The sequence below is a fragment of the Rhinoraja longicauda genome, chromosome 26 (genome assembly GCF_053455715.1).
Source record: "Rhinoraja longicauda isolate Sanriku21f chromosome 26, sRhiLon1.1, whole genome shotgun sequence".
NCBI lineage: Eukaryota > Metazoa > Chordata > Chondrichthyes > Rajiformes > Arhynchobatidae > Rhinoraja > Rhinoraja longicauda.
In genome coordinates, this window is record NC_135978.1 from 376431 (window position 1) to 396187 (window position 19757).

The 19757-nt window shown below is 39.7% G+C and overlaps 1 protein-coding gene across 1 annotated transcript in view; it reads right to left on the reverse strand.

The window, feature by feature from the left end:
* Positions 1–19757, reverse strand: part of LOC144606544 (nuclear pore membrane glycoprotein 210-like) — a 92423-nt gene that overhangs the window by 54625 nt on the left and 18041 nt on the right. Inside the window, exons 7-14 of the mRNA XM_078422798.1 lie at positions 16156–16299; positions 13562–13630; positions 12547–12653; positions 9925–10065; positions 7928–8050; positions 6967–7122; positions 5960–6158; positions 2916–3061 (exon numbers count right to left, since the gene is read on the reverse strand). Coding sequence (XP_078278924.1) covers positions 2916–3061; positions 5960–6158; positions 6967–7122; positions 7928–8050; positions 9925–10065; positions 12547–12653; positions 13562–13630; positions 16156–16299 — 1085 coding nt within the window. The remainder of the gene's footprint in view (positions 1–2915; positions 3062–5959; positions 6159–6966; positions 7123–7927; positions 8051–9924; positions 10066–12546; positions 12654–13561; positions 13631–16155; positions 16300–19757) is intronic.

Consider the following 19757-nt stretch of genomic DNA (forward strand, 5'->3'; position numbering starts at 1 on the left):
CATATAAGATTTGGATCTCTTGAACCTTTATTTCTGAAACTGTGCTAGGAGCATTGTAAGAAAGGTGGATGAGCTTAGAGCCTGGATTGACATCTGGAAGTATGATGTTGTGGCGATCAGTGAAACATGGTTGCAGGAGGGTTGCGATTGGCAATTAAATATTCCAGGATTTCATTGTTTCAGATGTGATAGAATCGGAGGGGCAAGAGGTGGGGGTGTTGCATTGCTTGTCAGGGAGGATATCACAGCAGTGCTTTGGCAGGACAGACTAGAAGGCTCGATTAAGGAGGCTGTTTGGGTGGAACTCAGAAATGAGAAAGGTTTAGCAACACTTATAGGGGTGTATTATAGACCGCCAAATAGGGAACGAGAATTGGAAGAGCAAATATGTAAGGAGATAGCAGATATTAGTAGTAAGCACAGAGTGGTGATTGTGGGTGATTTCAATTTTCCGTATATAGACTGGGAATCACATTCTGTTAAAGGGCTGGATGGTTTGGAGTTTGTAAAATGTGTGCAGGATAGTTTTTTGCAGCAATACGTAGAGGTGCCTACCAGAGAAGGGGCAGTGTTGGACCTCCTGTTAGGAAATGAGATGAGTCAGGTGACGGAGGTATGTGTTGAGGAGCACTTTGGGTCTAGTGATCATAATGCCATTAGTTTCAATATCATTATGGAGAAGGTCAAATCTGGACCAAGGGTTGAGATTTTGGATTGGAGAAAGGCTAATTTTGAGGAGATGAGAAAGGATTTAAAAGGAGTGAAATGGAAATTGTTGTTTTATGAAAAGGATATAATAGAGAAATGGAGGATATTTAAAGGTGAAATTTTGAGAGTACAGAGTCTTTATGTCCCTGTTCGGTGGAAAGGAAAGAATAATAATTTGAAAGAGCCGTGGTTTTCCAGGGAAATTGGACACTTGGTTCGGAAAAAGAGGGAGATATACAATAAATATAAGCGGCAGGGAGTAAATGAGGTTTTTGAGGAATATAAAGAATGTAAAAGGAATCTTAAAAAGGAAATTAGAAAAGCGAAAAAAAGATATGAGGCTGCTTTGGCAAGTAATGTAAAAGTAAACCCCAAGGGGTTCTACAGATATGTCAATAGCAAAAGGATAGTGAGGGATAAAATTGGTCCATTAGAGAGTCAGAGTGGACAGCTATGTGCTGAGCCGGAAGAAATGGGGGAGATATTAAACAATTTCTTTTCTTCGGTATTTACCGAGGAGAAGGATATTGAATTATGTGAGGTAAGCGAAACAAGTAGAGTAGTGATGGAAATTAGGAGGATTAAAGAAGAGGAGGTACGGACACTTTTGAAGAATATAAAAGTGGATAAGTCTCCAGGTCCTGATAGGATATTCCCTAGGACATTGAGGGAAGTTAGTGCAGAAATAGCCGGGGCTATGACGGAAATATTTCAAACGTCATTAGAAACAGGGATGGTGCCGGAAGATTGGCGCATTGCGCATGTTGTGCCTTTGTTTAAAAAAGGTTCTAAAAGTAAACCTAGCAATTATAGACCTATTAGTTTGACGTCTGTGGTGGGAAAATTAATGGAAAAGATACTTAGGGACAATATATATAATTATTTGGATAATCAAGGCCTGATTAGAAACAGTCAACATGGATTTGTGCCTGGAAGGTCATGTTTGACTAATCTTCTTGAATTTTTTGAAGAGGTTACCAGGGAAATTGATAAGGGCAAGGCTGTGGATGTTGTCTATATGGACTTCAGTAAGGCATTTGACAAGGTTCCACATGGAAGGTTGATTAAGAAGGTTAAATCGTTGGGTATTAATAGTGAGGTTGCAAGATGGATTCAACAATGGCTGAATGGGAGATACCAGAGGGTAATGGTTGACAATTGTATGTCAGGTTGGAGGCCAGTGTCTAGTGGAGTGCCCCAAGGATCTGTGTTGGGTCCACTGTTGTTTGTCATTTACATTAATGATCTGGATGATGGTGTGGCAAATTGGATTAGTAAATATGCAGATGATACTAAGATAGGTGGAGTAGTTGATAGTGAGGTAGATTTTCAAAGTCTACAGAGAGACTTGGGCCTTTTGGAAGGGTGGGCTGAAAGATGGCAGATGGAGTTTAATGCTGATAAGTGTGAGGTGCTGCATTTTGGTAGGACAAATCAAAATAGGACGTACAGGGTAAATGGTAGGGAATTGAGGAATGCAGTGGAACAGAGGGATCTGGGAATAACTGTGCATTGTTCCCTGAAGGTGGAATCTCATGTGGATAGGGTGGTGAAGAAGGCGTTTGGTATGCTTGCCTTTATAAATCAGAGCATCGAGTATAGAAGTTGGGATGTAATGTTGAAATTGTACAGGGCATTGGTGAGGCCGAATCTGGAGTATGGTGTGCAGTTCTGGTCGCCAAATTATAGGAAGGATGTCGACAAAATGGAGAGGGTACAGAGGAGATTTACTAGAATGTTGCCTGGGTTTCAGCACTTAGGCTACAGAGAGAGGTTGAATAGGTTGGGTCTTTATTCTTTGGAGCATAGAAGGTTGAGGGGGGACTTGATAGAGGTTTTTAAAATTTTGAGAGGGACGGACAGAGTTGACGTGGGTAGGCTTTTCCCTTTGAGAGTGGGGAAGATTCCAACAAGGGGACATAGCTTCAGAATTGAGGGACAAAGGTTTAGGGGTAACATGAGGGGGAACTTCTTTACTCAGAGGGTTGTGGCTGTATGGAATGGGCTTCCGGTGGAAGTGGTGGAGGCTGGCTCGATTTTATTATTTAAGAGTAAATTGGATAGGTATATGGATAGGAGGGGATTGGAGGGTTATGGTCTGAGTGCAGGTAGATGAGACCAGGTCAGGGAGAATGGTCGGTGTGGACTGGTAGGGCCGGACAGGCCTGTTTCCATGCTGTAGTTGTTATATGTTATATGTTACTTACTCTAAGTCGATGGTAAGAAGCAATGCTTATGCTGCTGCTAAAATGGACTTCCAGAAATGTGGCACTTGCTGTTAGTAACGTGTGACCTGGTGTCTCTGCCTGTACAAATACCCCAGTACAATGAGTAGCATCTGGCTCTAATTTCCCTGGTGGGAAAAAAGAAAAAATGTTTATTGGTCATAAAACTGTTATTTAGCAGAAGAATACAAGTCCCACAATACTCTACTTAATTAATTTGGAATGTTTTTATTTTATAGGGTGCATTGAAAATATTGTTGCCAGTTATCACTGTATCAAACTGTTCTATTATCAATATTAGAGATCAAAGTTTAATTAGCTTCATGATTTTTTTATTTTAAAATCCTTCATATTTGGCACAAACATTCCTTAACTACAAATATATTTTAATTGTCTTGTTTAAGTTCTTCACATTACCTTTGTAAATGTTGTAACTTTAAGAGCAGATTTGTACAACATGAGTTCTGAGAAGTTAGATAAGGTAGTATCTATAAATGTTATTTAAATTAACGTCAAGGCATTTGGTTAAGTACTACACAGTGATTTGGAGCAAAATGCAACATAGTGGAGCTGCAAGGAATCTTATGAAATGAATTAAGAATATGTTGGGTGGATAGAGGGAGTAATAGATTATGCACTCTGACAACATACAGTCAAGTATCAGTATAGTGTAGGGATTCTTTACTGGAGATCAGCTATTTACTATTTCAGAAATGTCTTAGATGAAGAAAATGACACCTACATTTGATAAGGACCCTGAGTTAGATTGCACATAAAGAAGGATATTGAAAAAAAGGACAGCTACAGTCTAAATGTGTGGCAACTAGAGAGCAGTGTTGGAACTTGCATTTGGATTTGGACTCCAGAAAGATTAATCTGGCTTTCAATGATGAGAAGCTAGGAGCTGTGGAGGAGCTGAGGTGAGTTAGGTGTTCATGTGCAGATGCAGGTGAAGATCATTTTTATTTTCAATATTTAAATATGCACAAATGTGACTATAAAAAAGAACTACTGTGCAACCACAATATAGAGTTGAGGCTATATATATATCCATGTAGAATGAAACCAGTCCTTTGGCCCAAAGTCCATGCTATGTTTCCTTAACAAGGTCCATGCTATGTTTCCTTAACAAGGTCCATGCTATGTTTCCTTAACAAAGGACAGGCTATGTTTCCTTAAAGCACAGGCATAGACCCTTCAGCTAGGGTCCATGCTGATTGTGATTCCTATTAATGCTAATCTCAATAGCCTGTGTTAGCCCATTGCTCATTTCATATCTCTACCTATCCAAATGCCTCTTAAACACTGTAATTGTATTTGTCCTACCATTTCTCTGGAGCTCAATCTATATAACCTGTGCCAACACTTGCCCCTCAGATCACCAAAAGTTCATATCAGTGTACTAACTCTAACCAAGAAGATGGAAAAAGTCTGAAGAAGGGTCTCGACCCGAAACGCCACCGATTTCTTCTATCCAGAGATGCTGCCTGTCCCGCTGAGTTACTCCAGCATTTTGTGTCTGTCCTCGGTTTAAACCAACATCTGCAGTTCCTTCCTAGTCAAGTCAAATCAATTTTATTTGTATAGCACATTTAAAAACAACCCACGTTGACCAAAGTGCTGTACATCTGATTAGGTACTAAGGGAAAAAATGAAACATACAGTAGCACACAAACATAACAGCACATACAAAACAGTTCACAGCGCCTCCTCAATGGGCCTCAAACGCTAGGGAGTAGAAATAGGTTTTGAGCTTGGACTTAAAGGAGTCGATGGAGGGGGCAGTTCTGATGGGGAGAGGGATGCTGTTCCACTGTCTAGGAGCTGCAACCGCAAAACCTACATCCTACAACCGCATCCTACAACCAGTGTACCAGCTCTTTAACTTCAATTTTCCTTTATCATTTTCATGTTTTGATATCACAAATATTCTCCTTTTTTTTAAGGATATATACACTGCTTTTAAAATGTTAACATTTATTCCCTTCATGGGGATATTGTACCCTTAACCAAAAGGGCCTGTTGAGTCAATCACATGTTGGATCAGGGCCGCACGTTAATTTAGATGAAGAAAAGGGTAGCAATTCTCCTTCCTTAAAGGGCGGTTAATGAATTTTCTGACAATCCCATGTTTTTTTGATCACCATTACTGATATTATATCTGATCTTATAGAGTTGTACAAAATCATGAGAGGAATAGATTGGGTAGATGCACAGTCTCTTGCCCAGAGTAGGGAAATCGTGGACCAGAGGACACAGGTTCAAGATGAAGGGGAAAAGATTTAATAGGAATCTGAGGGGTAACTTTTCACACAAAGGGTGGTAGGTGTATGGAACGAGCTGCTCGATGAGGCTGGGACAATCCCAACGTTTAAGAAACAGTTGGACAGGTACATGGATAGGACAGGTTTGGAGGGATATGGACCAAGCACAGGTAGGTAGGTGGGACTAGTGTAGTTGGGACATTTTGGCCAGTGTGGGCAAGTTGAGCCGAAGGATCTTCACCTGCATCTGTGAGTCACTGCGAGGACTGAAGTACTGAACAGGGAACAATAGATTCAGGAAAAGGATCAGCAAATCACACAAGGATCAGTTGTAAATTGTCTCTAGTGTATAGGATAGCGTTAGTGTGCGGGGATCGCTGGTCGGCGCAGACTTGGTGGGCTGAAGGGCCCGTTTCCGCATTGTATCTCTAAACTAAACTAAAAAAAACACAGATAATTGCCAACATTTTCCATGGACCTTGCAGAGTTATGTTAATCAGCCGTTACATGGTGTGAAAATCACAATCTTGATTTGGAAATTCAGTAGCATTCAAGGCCCAAAGGAAGCTCACCACCCACTTGCTTGCAGGAATTTTGAATGATCTATTTAATGTCGAGAAAATGTGCTGTTGGCAGAACCGTTGTATCTTTTTCTGAAGATATGAAATACAGCAAGGGACTGAAACAAATAAATGTTTAATAAAAACAAAATATCTTATTTTCGGCAGCTAACCTTATAATTGAATGATGCGTTCGATGTACCTTGTATGATACTGAACACCCCTTGCTTGTCCATATCCACCGCTAAGTTCATCAGTGAGCAGTCATTCACTGGAACTGTTTCCATGTCATCTGGCTCCTTGAGTCCATAAACCATAATGCGCAAGTAAAGACTCTGAGCAACCTCGGCCTCTACTCGCGATTGGGCAAACTCTATACTGACTGGCCTCAGCACATTGACCTACAATTATACAAAGTATCAATTCATTTTTAAATCCATGTTTAATAATTCCAAGATAATGTATTCACATGGTCCAGAAGTAAGTTTATTTCCACAATGAACATCAGAAATATGTTGGCCTCCCCACAGAAATTGTTGAGTAACACATGATCCACAAAGTGATGAATCTACATAATCTACACAGTAGACTATGTGTAGAATCGTGAAAGGCCTGTTTACCAGCACGATTCATGCAGGAAAAGGCTATTTTAAATTTCAACTAGACCAAGTGGACCCAAACCTCTCCTGCATTGGTGCAGCACCCTTTCCTCCCCCACTCCCTTCTCCCCTCCCTCCCTTGGAGATAGATATAAACTTTAAAATGTGAATAACTTTAAAAATATAACACCGATTTCAATTAAACTTCTTCCATTAGCACCAAAGGGATGACAGTGAGTAAGGAGGGGGCCTAAAATTGTCGCGCTATCATGTACCGTTTCGGCTGTAGTTCAAGAACAAACAAACGTGCGTTTTAGTATATAGATAAAGCACAAATCTGAAAAGGGTTTGTGTGTTACTGTACAGCTTGGGCTCACTGTTGTGCCAATGTTAAAGACAATTTGAAAGCCATTTACAAGGGCAAGAATAGAGAATAAATAAAATTTAAATACAAATTTGGAGTGAGCAAGGGCTCAGACCTTTCCACTGACATTGTTTCACACCAATAAATTTGTTTTAAATTGTTTACATATTAAAACAAAAATAACAGAGGTTGGAAAACAGGATCATTGGTGTTAGATACTTAAGGAAGTCATTATTTACAGCTTACTTGCATTTCGCCGAAATGAATAGCATTTTCCACATCCCTAGCCCGTATAATGCTGAAGCCTCGGCTGTCACCAGTTGCTATCAAACCTTTAACTGTCACCAGAGCAACAGTTTCATTACTTGATGACCATGTAAAGTTCCCACTTCCTCCTATAACCTGCAGAATAAAAATAGAGTAAGTTTAAGATATTTTATAATACTCATTTATGAGTTTACTGCCTGAAAATGCAAGGGACCGTTTTAGGACAATGTGTTCCAGATGTGGCACTGGTTCTGTTGGGTACCCCAGCTGTGACGTACTAATTCCATGTGCACTACATTCTGGCTCTACACTACATTTTGCTTGCCCATCTCAAACTATTGAGCTAATGTTTGTGACAAGTGAGCTAACCTATTTAAAGCAGGAGACTGAGAAGCATGTAAGCAATTATAGAGCAGCATTTGTATCTGGGCAGTCTAGAGTGTTATCCAATGTTAGGAACACAACTATCACATTACAGCAGAACTACCTATACTTAATCGAACAACTCATTGCTCAAAAGACTATTCTATTTTTTACTCTGGAATGTTCGGTAATTTTATTAAATCTGCATCCATTAGTTTCGGGCTCATAGCAATTTCTCATCCATCTGCAAAGTCTCTCTCATTTTGAACATATGTAATAAACTCATCCATGAAGCACGTTATCAAAGGCTTCAAACTTGGGGTGCTGAGGAGAAGCACTCATGAGTCTTTCATATTTAGCACCAGAATTATTATTGAAAACAATGTTACAAACCTTTACAAAGATCTTTTTATTTAGGATAGGGTATAAAAAGCACAGGTTTAAATTGTCATCTCTATTTTATTCACCACCAGTCCCAATTTGCATTAGTTGAAAATGACATCTACTCAATCCATCGTGTTTTCCAAATTCAGTTTTCACTTTGTGTATATTGTGTAAATCAAAAGTCTCATACTACCTTAATTATATGTCGATAACATCGAGGCTTGGGGTGCCAAGGGAAGACAAGAATACTTGGCTCCAGCATTATTAAGTTATAAATAATTACTGCTTGGCTGTTGGTAATAGGTGTAGCCAGATACTATAAAACAAAAGTTACATAAGTAAATAAATCAAAATGTAATACTTGAACTCTTTCCCAATCAAGTTGGTAAGGATATGGCAGATCAACCAAGTTGATCCTCTCCAGCTGGGTGTGCTCCTGTGAAGCAGGAATCAAGCAGCAACTAGGATTCTTTTGGAAGATCCTGAGGCCCTGTCCTTAGAGTCTGAAGAAAGGTCCTGACCCGAAACATCACCTGTCCATTCCCTCCAGAGATGCAGCCTCACCTGGAGGGCTGTGCGGAGGGATGGAAATACTGGAGGGCAGTGGCCTGTAGAGAGCGTCCGCCAAGCCCGGCCCCTGCCCGTCCACCGAGGACTGGAGAACCAGTGAGGAGGAAGCTGTCAATGGTAGACGCAAGAGCAAGGGCCAGTAAGATGGTGAACCATGGTCTTATCTTCCGCCCTCTCAAAGTCGGCTGCGGGAGGCTCCCCCAAGACACAATAGTGAGCTGGACTCAGAGAGGGATGACGGTTCACTGGACAATCCGGACTGAGGGAACGGCTGGAGGCCTGCGGCAACCTGGGGCTTGCCAGGTGACCGAGCGAGCGGACGGACCTTTCATGGACTTTGAAAATGGCGCCAAAACCTGGCGACTCTTGCATGCGGTCTCAGTGGTACTAATCAGGGATAGTGGTACTAATCAGGGATAGTGCTTATGACAATACTTACTGAACTCTAGGCAGACAAAGAATTTCACTGTATGTCTGTATATGTGGTAATAAAGAACCACTGAGACATTGACCCCATTCAGATCCTCCAGCACTCTGCATTTTACCCTGTCCCTAGAAAACCCTGAAGGCTTTTTGTCAGATTGCAGCTCTCCAATTCCTTTGAAATATTCTTTAACAATTCTGATAACCAGAGACTTTCAAAATTCTTATTGTTGTTAAATAACTAAATTAAAATACAAAGACATTTAATTAAAAGCACCTTAAAAACGTACAGTATAATTAAATAAAGAGAAAGAAACACACCTCTTAAGTGCACATACCTTTTTAATCTAGGTCAACGACTCCAAAGACATTGCAAAAGCAGCAATCAAATTTGCCCAATATCACGTTAAATCAAATTTTCATTAAAAATTCATCTGCGCAAAGTATTCTACAAGTGAAATCATGTTCAACTGGTGTTGACTGATTTTGCATTTGTTAGCAGAAATGAGAGTCATTATCATTAATAACATAAAGACTCATTGGTGAAGATGTTTGTGTTTTTGTCTGCTGTTTATACAGATGGACAATTCGTCCAAACTAAAACAATAGAAATTTTGGCCCCAAATTTCACTTCCCCATTGGGTTCCATAACCCACAATTCTCCTTAAGTTTAAGAATCCTGCTGCAAATAATCACGTTTTAACATTTTCTTACCAGCTTTCACTAAGTACTGTTCATATTTACAAAGTAATTACTGATCAAACTGTTTTCTTCATGCAAACAATGGTCAAGCAATTTTAACTAAATACAGGAAATGGTTTCATTTTTGCAAACCTGTTTTCACTACTTCAATAGACACTGTAATAATTTTATGAATGGCAATTTATACAAAAAGAGAAAAAAAGCACTATTAGATTCAAACACTACTTGCTGAGGAGCTGTAAACAGAACAATGAAAATTGTTGAGTTAAAAAGTCAATTCATTAAATTTGCTTTAGTGCATATTATAAAAATGCCATCTCTTTATTAATGTGGGTTAGAATGGCATTACTAAAAAAACCAAAAAGGGATAAAATATGCCAGATGGGGCACATTTGAAGGATTACACTCTGTGTTTCTAATGACATTGCTAAACAATTCCATGATGTGTTTTGTCGTATTTTGTGCACGACATATATTTACGTATTTTATCCTTACCTGCCCAACTACTCCAAATAGTGTTGCCTTAATTTCTGTGTGGCCATCGAACAAAACATTCACATAATGATAAGACCCATTCCTCATCGTTTTCAGAATTTGGAAATGTGATTGTGGAAGGACAGTGGCAATATTTAAATTCTAGAAGAAAACAGAAAATTCTAGTCTTACGATTATTTTCTACTTCCAACAGTTTTTCTTCACATGTCTAATTTTGTATGCAATATGATTTTTCAAATAGTGGTTCTATGAATGGAATAAATTATAGTTGCAGCAGCTAAATTCTTCCGTCCAGAAATATAATTCCTTGCAGTTGCAGTTCACTCTGTGGAGAACATGACCCCAGATTATCTGGTAAATGATGGAGGTTAACTGGTGCTATTTACCCATGCAAGTGGCGTAAAGATAAGGACATAGAGTAATGCAGCTGGCCAACCTCCCCCAGTGATAGTTCAGCTGTGCGTTGCTGCTAGGCTCCACATGGAGTCCAATCGTGCAACAGGCTGCTAACATTTCAGAACGGAACCTGTTCTCAGATTCATTGCCAGATCAAACATGGTGCAGTTCCATGAAGCTTTACATTAGATTGGGTTGCAAGGGAGAAGAATGATAATGGTTGTAGATTTTAATATGCATTTACTTCAGAGTTCTTGATTATCTTAAGTGTTTTTTCAAATGGTTTCTATTTTATTTACAATACAATACAATACAAAATATCTTTATTGTCATTGTACAGGGGTACAACGAGATTCGGAATGTGCCTCCCATACGATGCATTAAATTAATTAGCTAGTCAGTATTAATTTAAAGAACCCAATGAAACAAATTAGAAGAGTTTTAAAACAGAATAAAGTGCAAGTAGATTTGTGCCGGTTCACTGTGCGATGTGACCATCCGGCTCAGCAGGACCGGTTCATAGCAGCTATTGCCCTGGGGATGAAGCTGTTCCTGAGTCTGGAGGTGCGGGCGTAGAAGGCCTTGTATCGTCTGCCCGATGGTAGAATTTCGAACAGACTGTTGCAGGGGTGTGAAGAGTCTTTATGGATGCTGGTAGCTTTTCTGAGGCATCGTGAGTTATCAGATGCCCTCCAAGGCTGGTAGCTGTGTTCCGATGGTCCTCTGAGCTCTACGGACTACCCGCTGAAGAGCTTTCCTCTCTGCCTCCGTTCAGCTGAGATACCACACAGGGATGCCATGTGTCAGGATGCTCTCTATGGTGCAGCGGTAGAAGGTCGTCAGCAGCTGTTGGGGTAGACCAGACTTTTTCAATGTTCTTAGGTAGAACAGTCGTTGCTGTGCCTTCTTGGCCAGCGCAGCAGTGTTATTGGACCATGTTAGGTCCTCCGAAATGTGAGTGCCCAGAAACTTGAAGCTGGACACTCTCTCCACACTGTCCCCGTTGATAAAGATCGGGGCGTATTCCCCGTTGTGTGATCTACGAAAGTTGATGATCAGCTCCTTGGTCTTGGTGGTATTTAGGGACAGGTTGTTATCAGAGCACCAGTCCGCCAGGTTCTGCACCTCCGCTCTGTATTTTGTAAACATTTTAAAAGATATTTCAAATTCCTACTTAATTTTTAAATGTTTCTGAGAGAAAGACCATGCAAGGTTTTACTGGAGGCATGGGTTTGTCATCTCTGCTGCAAAAAATATATAATTTGGGAGGAGGGAAGGGTCAGAAGGGTTTCAACCTGAAACATGGATCAGCCATCACCGTGTATAATGGCAGAACAGACTTGAGGGGCCTAACATTCTCCTACTGGTCCTATTTTCTGGAGAATTCAGTGTTGGAGTTACCTGTACAATTGATTGGATGTGGCATTTGAAGCTACATTCATTGTCTTTCACTTCAGGTGAGATCCTTGCAATGCTGCACCTCTAAGCTGGAGCTTGACTTCTCTCACCTACTTTCCCAGACATCTCCTTCCATCTCCTTTGTAATGAACATGTGAGGGGTGATTAGTGACATCACAACACCTCACCTGCTTCTCACCTTCTCCAAGGTCTATGCTTGGAAAAGGTGGAGCTCTTTCTCCCTAGTATTGTCATCTTGAGCATCACCCAAGGCAAAACGAGTTCCAGGATGCCTGCTCACACCACTGCCACTCCCTTCAAAATTTGCAAACACGTTTTAAATCAAACATCCTCATTTTAAATGGTTCATCAAATTGACGAAATAATAACCCAACAAAAAAATCTATTTCCAAGTCTGTAAATGTAGAGGCAACATAACATGGATTTGCTAAAACAACATACATATCCCTTATTTAAGGATTCTCATAACAATAGTAACTATCATAATTTTCTTCCCTGTTTTCTGATTATTTTTCTACATTATATTATTGTTAAAATCCTTTAAAGGATGGAATTTGCAATTGTTTAAAACTGCTTCGTGCGTGCAAAGACATGGTAGGCAAGAGGGCCTTCTCTGCACTGTAAATAAACCAGAAATAAATCTTGGTGTTCCTTTGTGTGCTTATGTTAATTTATAAATAAGAAAGTGCAGTAAACCAAACTATCGCCTAAAATTTGAAAACAATAAGTATTTCAATTTTATTCTCAAGAACATGTGCACAGAAAGAAGTTCCAAAAGTGTCACAAATGAGTTATGAAGTAACTTACATCAGATAAATAAACTTTATTACTCCTTTTGTCATAGATTTCCACTGTAAATTCATACTTTCGTTCTACTTCCAGCACCCACCTTTCTCCAGGCAAGACGAAAAAGCCTGGATGAACCAAAGGACCAATGTTTACAAAGTTTCAAGCACCCACTGTAAAAAAAACATCTCCAGAATAATTGTCCATTAAAATAAAAGCATTTCTAGTGATATTTAAGTGGGGAATTCTTAGTCGTACACAAGGCAAAAACAGAAAAATCAAACAGCTCTATATTTGTTTTGATGTTTTCTTATTATGTGATATGTGCAGTTTGTGAAAAATAAATTCTTATGAAAAAAAGTTCAGACATCTTGATCTTCAGAGCACTTTAAATGGTTCATAGCTGGCAGAGGCTGTGTAATTAGTCTTGAGACCAAATATTTCCATATTTAACCAATTTAGGTGATATTACGTGAATACTTCATTTAAAACAAAGAAAACAAAAAGTAACTGGTGCATCTACCCAATCTATTCCTCTCATGATTTTGTACAACTCTATAAGATCAGATATAATGTGGACAGCTATATATTTTCTAGTAATGGACCAATTGGGATTCAGGTGCCAGCTCAATAACGTTTAGGTTCTGAATTTACTTTTGGAATCTTTCCACTCTAACACTTTTTGGACACTGATATAAATATGCTTGATCTGAAGCTGTTGAGCTCTTCTGTGGAGCAGCAGGTCTTGAAGGAGTACCCACATGAACTGCCACACAGATTGACTTCCATCTGTCTACATTACATGGCAAAGTCTCCTAGCAGGATTATTATGCAAGGGAAGTGGAAAGACAGGGAAGAGCATTACTGCAGAATTAGACAACAATAAAGTAGACCTAATTTAAGCAAATCTAAACACATTTAGTATGGGTAATGCTTTCATTTAATCCATTTTAATGAAGCAATTTAACACTTCAACTCTCAGTTAAATGAACATTCTGCCAACATAATAGCCAGACAAAAATAATATGATACTAACCTAGAAAACCAACTTCCACAACATATATTGTACTGTTAGGTAAATGAGAAAGCGCCTGCATATGAATGTCTACATTTTAGTTAAAGTCATCACAATATTTAAATAATTGCAGATGTATCAATAATTTGTAGTTACTCAGGAATTATTGCAGGCTCTATGTCTAATGTCATCCAACATATAATACTGCATTAAGAAATGGAACATATTTTTAATATCATACCAACTACCATTAAAAAAACAGTAATGCAATCCTAACAATGCAATGCTCCACAGTGAATGGCTGCTAGTTATTCTGGAAATAGCTGCGTGTACTCAGACAGAATTAGTGGTTAACCTCAAAACCTTGTGTTATAGAAAATCACAATATACAAACAACTGTATCAAGGAGGTGGGGGGCTGGAGAGTTTGAGACTCATAATATCAAATTATTTTTACATAGAACATCGAAGAGTGCAGCACAGGATGGGCCTTTAGCCCAATGTTTGAACCAATCAGGATGCCAAGTTGAACTGCTCTCATCTGCCAGTACATGATCCATACTCCTCCATTCCCTGAACTTCCATGTGCTTAAAAAGCCTTTTAAAAACCACTTTCGTATCTGCCTCCACCATCACCCCTGGCAATGCGTTCCAGGCCCTCATTTTTCAGTCAGAGAGTTGTGAATCTGTGGAATTCTCTGCCTCAGAAGGCAGTGGAGGCCAATTCTCTGAATGCATTCAAGAGAGCTGGATAGAGCTTTTAAGGATAGTGGAGTCAGGGGGTATGGGGAGAAGGCAGGAACGGGGTACTGATTGAGAATGATCAGCCATGATCACATTGAATGGCGGTGCTGGCTCGAAGGGCCGAATGGCCTCCTCCTGTACCTATTGTCTATTACTCTGTGTAAATAAAGGTTGCCCCACACATCTCCATTAAACATTCTCCATCTCACCTTATAGCTATGCCGTCCAATGTTGGACGTTTCCACCCTGGGAAAAAGGTTCTGACTACCTTGTCTATGCCTCTTTTAATTTTATATACTACTCTTTTGTCTCCCCTCATCCTCTGACGTTTCAGAGTCTCTGCAGCCTCTCCTTGCAGCTGAAACATTCCAATCCCAGCAGCATTCTGGTAAACCTCCTCGACACCCTCTCCAAAGACTCCACATCCTTCCTGAAATGGGACAAACGAACAGAATTGCATGCAATACTCCAAATGTGACCTAACCAAAGTCTTATAGAACAGCATCATGACTTCCTGTCAGTCTGAAGAACGGTCTCGACCCAAAACGTCACCCATTCCTTCTCTCCCGAGATGCTGCCTGACCTGCTGAGTTACTCCAGCATTTTGTGAATAAATGACTTCCTGATTCTTCTACTCAATGCCCCCAGCAATGAAGGCAAGCATACCATACACCTTCTTAACCACCCCATCTATTTGTGTTGCCACCTTCAGTGAGCCACGACTCTAAGATCCCTCTGCAAATCAAATGCCAGTAAGGGTTGTACCATTAACTGTATACTCTCTCCTTATATTCAACCTTCCAAAGTGCAACACCTCACACTTGCTGGGGTTAAACCCCATCTGCCATTGTTCCGCTCATTTCTGCAGCTGATCTATGTCCCGCCGTTTCTTCTGATAGTCCTCCTCACTGTCTGCAACTCCTCCAATTTTTATGTCGTCAACAAACATTACTTACCAACCCATCTACATTTACATCCAAGTTATCACAAACAGCAGAGGTTCTTACGGAACTCCTCTGGTCACAGGCCTCCAGCCTGAATATCTTCGTTCCACCACAAACCTCTGACTAATTTCCTTCTGGGGATGAATAAAGTTTTATCATATAGTAACGTATCATATAAGCGATTTCTGAATCCAAATAACCAAGTCACCGTAAATCCTGTGCATCTTAATCTTCTAGATCAGTGCAGTATTGCTGGAGTATTTTCAAAAATCAAGTTCTTTTCAAGAGCAATAAGTTTATTTCTGTTGCTGCAAGCTAAAAATACTAAAGGCTGTATGCTTATTATTTAATAGTTTAAATATCAATTGAAGCGATTGCCACCCATGGTGAAACTGACAGGTTGTATTCTAAGACACGATGGTGTCTGATTACTGCAGGGTGCTAACATTGAAACAGCTTCCCCCAATACCAATTTAAGACAATTTTGTTTCCGCTTGTCAATTTCCAAAGTAACATGTAAGTGATTCTCTAGTTCCCAATCAAAATCGCATTATGACCAATTCAGCAATACAATGCAAAGTTGGCATGCAGATAAAGCAACCAGACAGAAATAAAAATGAAATGTTCATCTTGCGACAACAGTACAGGATTTCCTTGTGACCACATCAGGAATAAACCAAAAAGCTTTAATTTCTTTACACCTGTCTAACTGGTGGGGCAGATATAGTTTACAGGATCCTTGTATTGTTAATGATGGAATTAGAGATTAAACATAGCTATCTATTTTCAACCTTACAATTTGCAATAATAAAATGTAATATTAGGACACTGCCTATTGAATAAGATGAAACAGAGACATTTTACAACTTTGGAAAAATATTATCTGCAGATTACTATCATGGACAGTGTGTTTATGGGAAAAGGATACTCTTGTAGGTAAGAACTAAGTTGGCGCGTCCTGTGTGTACTGCTGTGACAATGGAAGAGTCAGAATTCAGTTTAGCGACTGTTGCATTTCCCTCTCCAGCAGAGCGTAACTCCAATCTATACTGTTCAGATGGCATGCTAACCTCTGCAAGAGTAAATACATTGCACACAGGCAAGTTGGCATGTGGGGTAATTCGTGAAAACTAGGCAAAAAATGTCTCAATGCAGAAATATTAATACTTACATTTGAACTTAGTGCCCCATTAATTCTATGAAATTATCTGTAATAAATGAACATTCACCATTTTCTCCGACTTTTGGCCAGGATGTGGATCGTGCTGACATCACCACTACCTACCTTTAGTTACGCTGGGAAACTATTGAGGGCTGAACCTATATTTGGTGATCCATTTACATTATAGAATGCTCTATGAAGAGAATCAACCATGTTTAATGTTGCCCAAGCCTCATATGAGCACCGGGTTCCCTTTCTGACAGAGATTAAATGTATCTCTCGGGGTTCTAATGGCAAGCCAGCATTTCTCATGACCACTTTTTGTACCTGCTTGAGCAATTGAGACAAAAGCTTGCTAGCACATACCACCAGATTAAGGGTAGTTTCTTCCCCTCCCCTCTCATATGCTCGAGATGAATTCTCAGTTTTCCAATCTACCCCATCGTGGCCTTTGCACATTTAACTGTGCTTCTCCTTTAGCTGGTGATTCTATTCTGCCCACTATTTGTTTTCTCTTTTGCATGATCTCAGGTACTCAAAGGTGATATTACCCGCCTGGATAACAAGCAAAACAGAGGATGTTACTGTATCTCGGCACACGTGACAGTCAAAAACCAATACCTTTGCATTTAATTATAACCTTTCACTATTTCCACCACCTTCCTTCCACAAGATTCCACAACCAGACAAATCATCCCTTCCCATCCCATTCAATTTGCAATTCTGAGGTCCACTTTCAGTTCCATCAATTGCTCCCTTTATCGTGGTACTTTCCCATGCTTCATCATCCATACCTTTGCAACCTTTTCTAACTACTTGCATATTGTCATTCTTAATTGTTCCACCATTGGAGGAGAGGCCTTCAATTGTAAGTCTAAATGGTATAACTCCCTACTGGACAACATATCTACTAGATTTCTTCTTAGAATGTTCTTTAATACCTATTTCCTTTGACTACACCTTTGATCATGTAATCTAAAGATTTGTGTGTCAAGGTGTCAAAACTTTGTTGACGTAACTTGAAACACTTGGGACATTGTACCCTGTTAAAGGTACGACAGAAATACATGCTGTTGCTGATAAACAACAGAATGCGTCCAAAGCATCTGCTTTGTGCTTTTCGGAAAAGGCCCCAGCTCTCAAACTTGCCAGCACCTGAACTGTCAGGCACCTCTTGCTGCATCTGTGGAAGAGAACGTGGTTCCCACATTAGCCTTATCAGTTATCTGTGAATGCACAGAACTGGAGTTGAGGCAAGTCACTCTCAATTCCAAGGGTGGACAAAGAAGAAGATATTTAATAACTTATCAAACAACAATTGATTTATCACTCTTGCTCAGTAATGGCAGTGCAACTACATGGAGAGATTAAAAATGATGTAATACACCAAGGACACATGGTGAGCAGCTGAATTTCTTTTTCATGATAACCTAACAAGCCTAGTCTTGCCCAGTCCACTGTTTATATCACTTGAAAATGCCGTGAAATACTTCACAAATAACAACAGAAAATGTTTAAAATACTCAGCAGGTTAGGTGACATTGGTGGGAAAAAAAGAGTTGACATTTCAGGTCAATGACTCTCCATAAGAAAACTCATTAGTTTAATCTGCAGAGATAGGGGAGAGATGGATAGGAGAAAGGACAAATCTCTGCAAGTGTGGGTCCTGGATTGTTGCAGACACATTGTTGAAGCCATCTGGTTGATAGATTAATGGGGGAGCTGAAAGATGTGAAAATATAGGAGACAGAAAATGCTGTGAAATGCAGATCAGAGATGTGCAAAATACCCTGTTGATCAGTTGGTGTCAGTGCAGCGAGAATCTTTCACATGAGTTACTTTCAACAAAACTGGTCAGAGAGTTATATATGTAGCCCAGTCCATCACACAGACCGGTCCTCCCACCATGGACTCCATCGTAGACTTCAGGCTGCCTCAGAAAAGCAGCCGACATAATCAAAAACGTCCCACCCCAGTCATTCCTTCTTCTCCATGCTCCCACCTGGCGTAATGAATAGAAGATTGAAAACGTGCATTACTAAACTCAGTAACAGCTTCTTCCCCTCTGTTACCAGGCTTCTGAACATTCCTCCCATAAGCTAGGGCACTGTTCAATTCACTTCTACCCCATTGAGAACATTGGACTTTGTCTAAGATACTGATGCAATGTGCAACAATGCTGGAAACTATATTCTGCATGACCCTTTGTTCTATCTATTCTACTTGAGTTTGAACTGATTGTATCTATGTAAGGTGTATCTGATCTGTTTGGATAGCACGCAAAACAAAGCTTTTCATTATACGGCGGTACACATGCCAATAATAAATCTGAATCTGCCGAGTGGTAAAAGTGCACTGTGACATCACTCTGTTAGGACGGGCATTTTATATACATTATTATTTGGAATTTACTTGCAGGTTGTATTATGCAGAAAGATTTAAATGTGATATTCCAAAGGAAATGGACAAATATTTGAAAAGAAGTAACAGAGTAAAGTGTAAACAGGGTTAAAGAGGAATAGGATTAGGTGGATAGAGTCAGAATGGACTCAATGAGCCAGCTGCCTCCTCCTGTGCTGTAGGCATGGCTACTCACGAGCATCCTCAACAAGTGACAGAATGGTCTGAAGAAGGGTCTCGAACCGAAATGTCACCTATTCTTTTTCTCCTGACCCGTTGAGTTACTCCAGCATTTTGTGTCTATCTTCAGTGTAAACCACCATCTGCAGTTCCTTCCTACATTAGTGACAGAATGAGTCCTAGTTGTCAGAATGGAATTGAGGTAATCGGCGGGCATTATTCTGTAGATGTGAAGATGTTGAGAACTGACAAGCAAATTGTTAAGAGGAAAGAATAATAATGAAATTTTACCTGTCTAGCCAGACCCATTACTGATTTTACAACTGAGGCTACACCAAATTTAATCCACTCATCGGAAGACTATCTGTTTCTAAAGTCCTGCAAGGCATTTCTTCTCGATTAATGCATTAAATGGCATTGAAAAACATACAAGGCCATCTATATTGTTATTTTGTTCATTTACCCTCTCCATTACTTTTGTTAGTATTAACTTATAAAACAAATAACCATAGTTAAAGATGATGAGGTAAAATATGAGGCATTGTTATCATGGTGCTAAAAGTAATATGAGAGTAGTGTTTTTTGTGAAATGCACTACATGTGAAGCTGTATCCAGACCTCCCATGACTAGTGCGCTACCAAAGACCAAATGTAAGCCAGCTGGGGGTTCTTTTAAATCATTAAGCTTACATGACAGCTTATTTTCTTGCAGCATTCCCCTCATGTAGAATTAACATCGTTCTGAAGATGAAAATTTTTGAAAGCCATGTCCTGGGTTCCTGTATTTT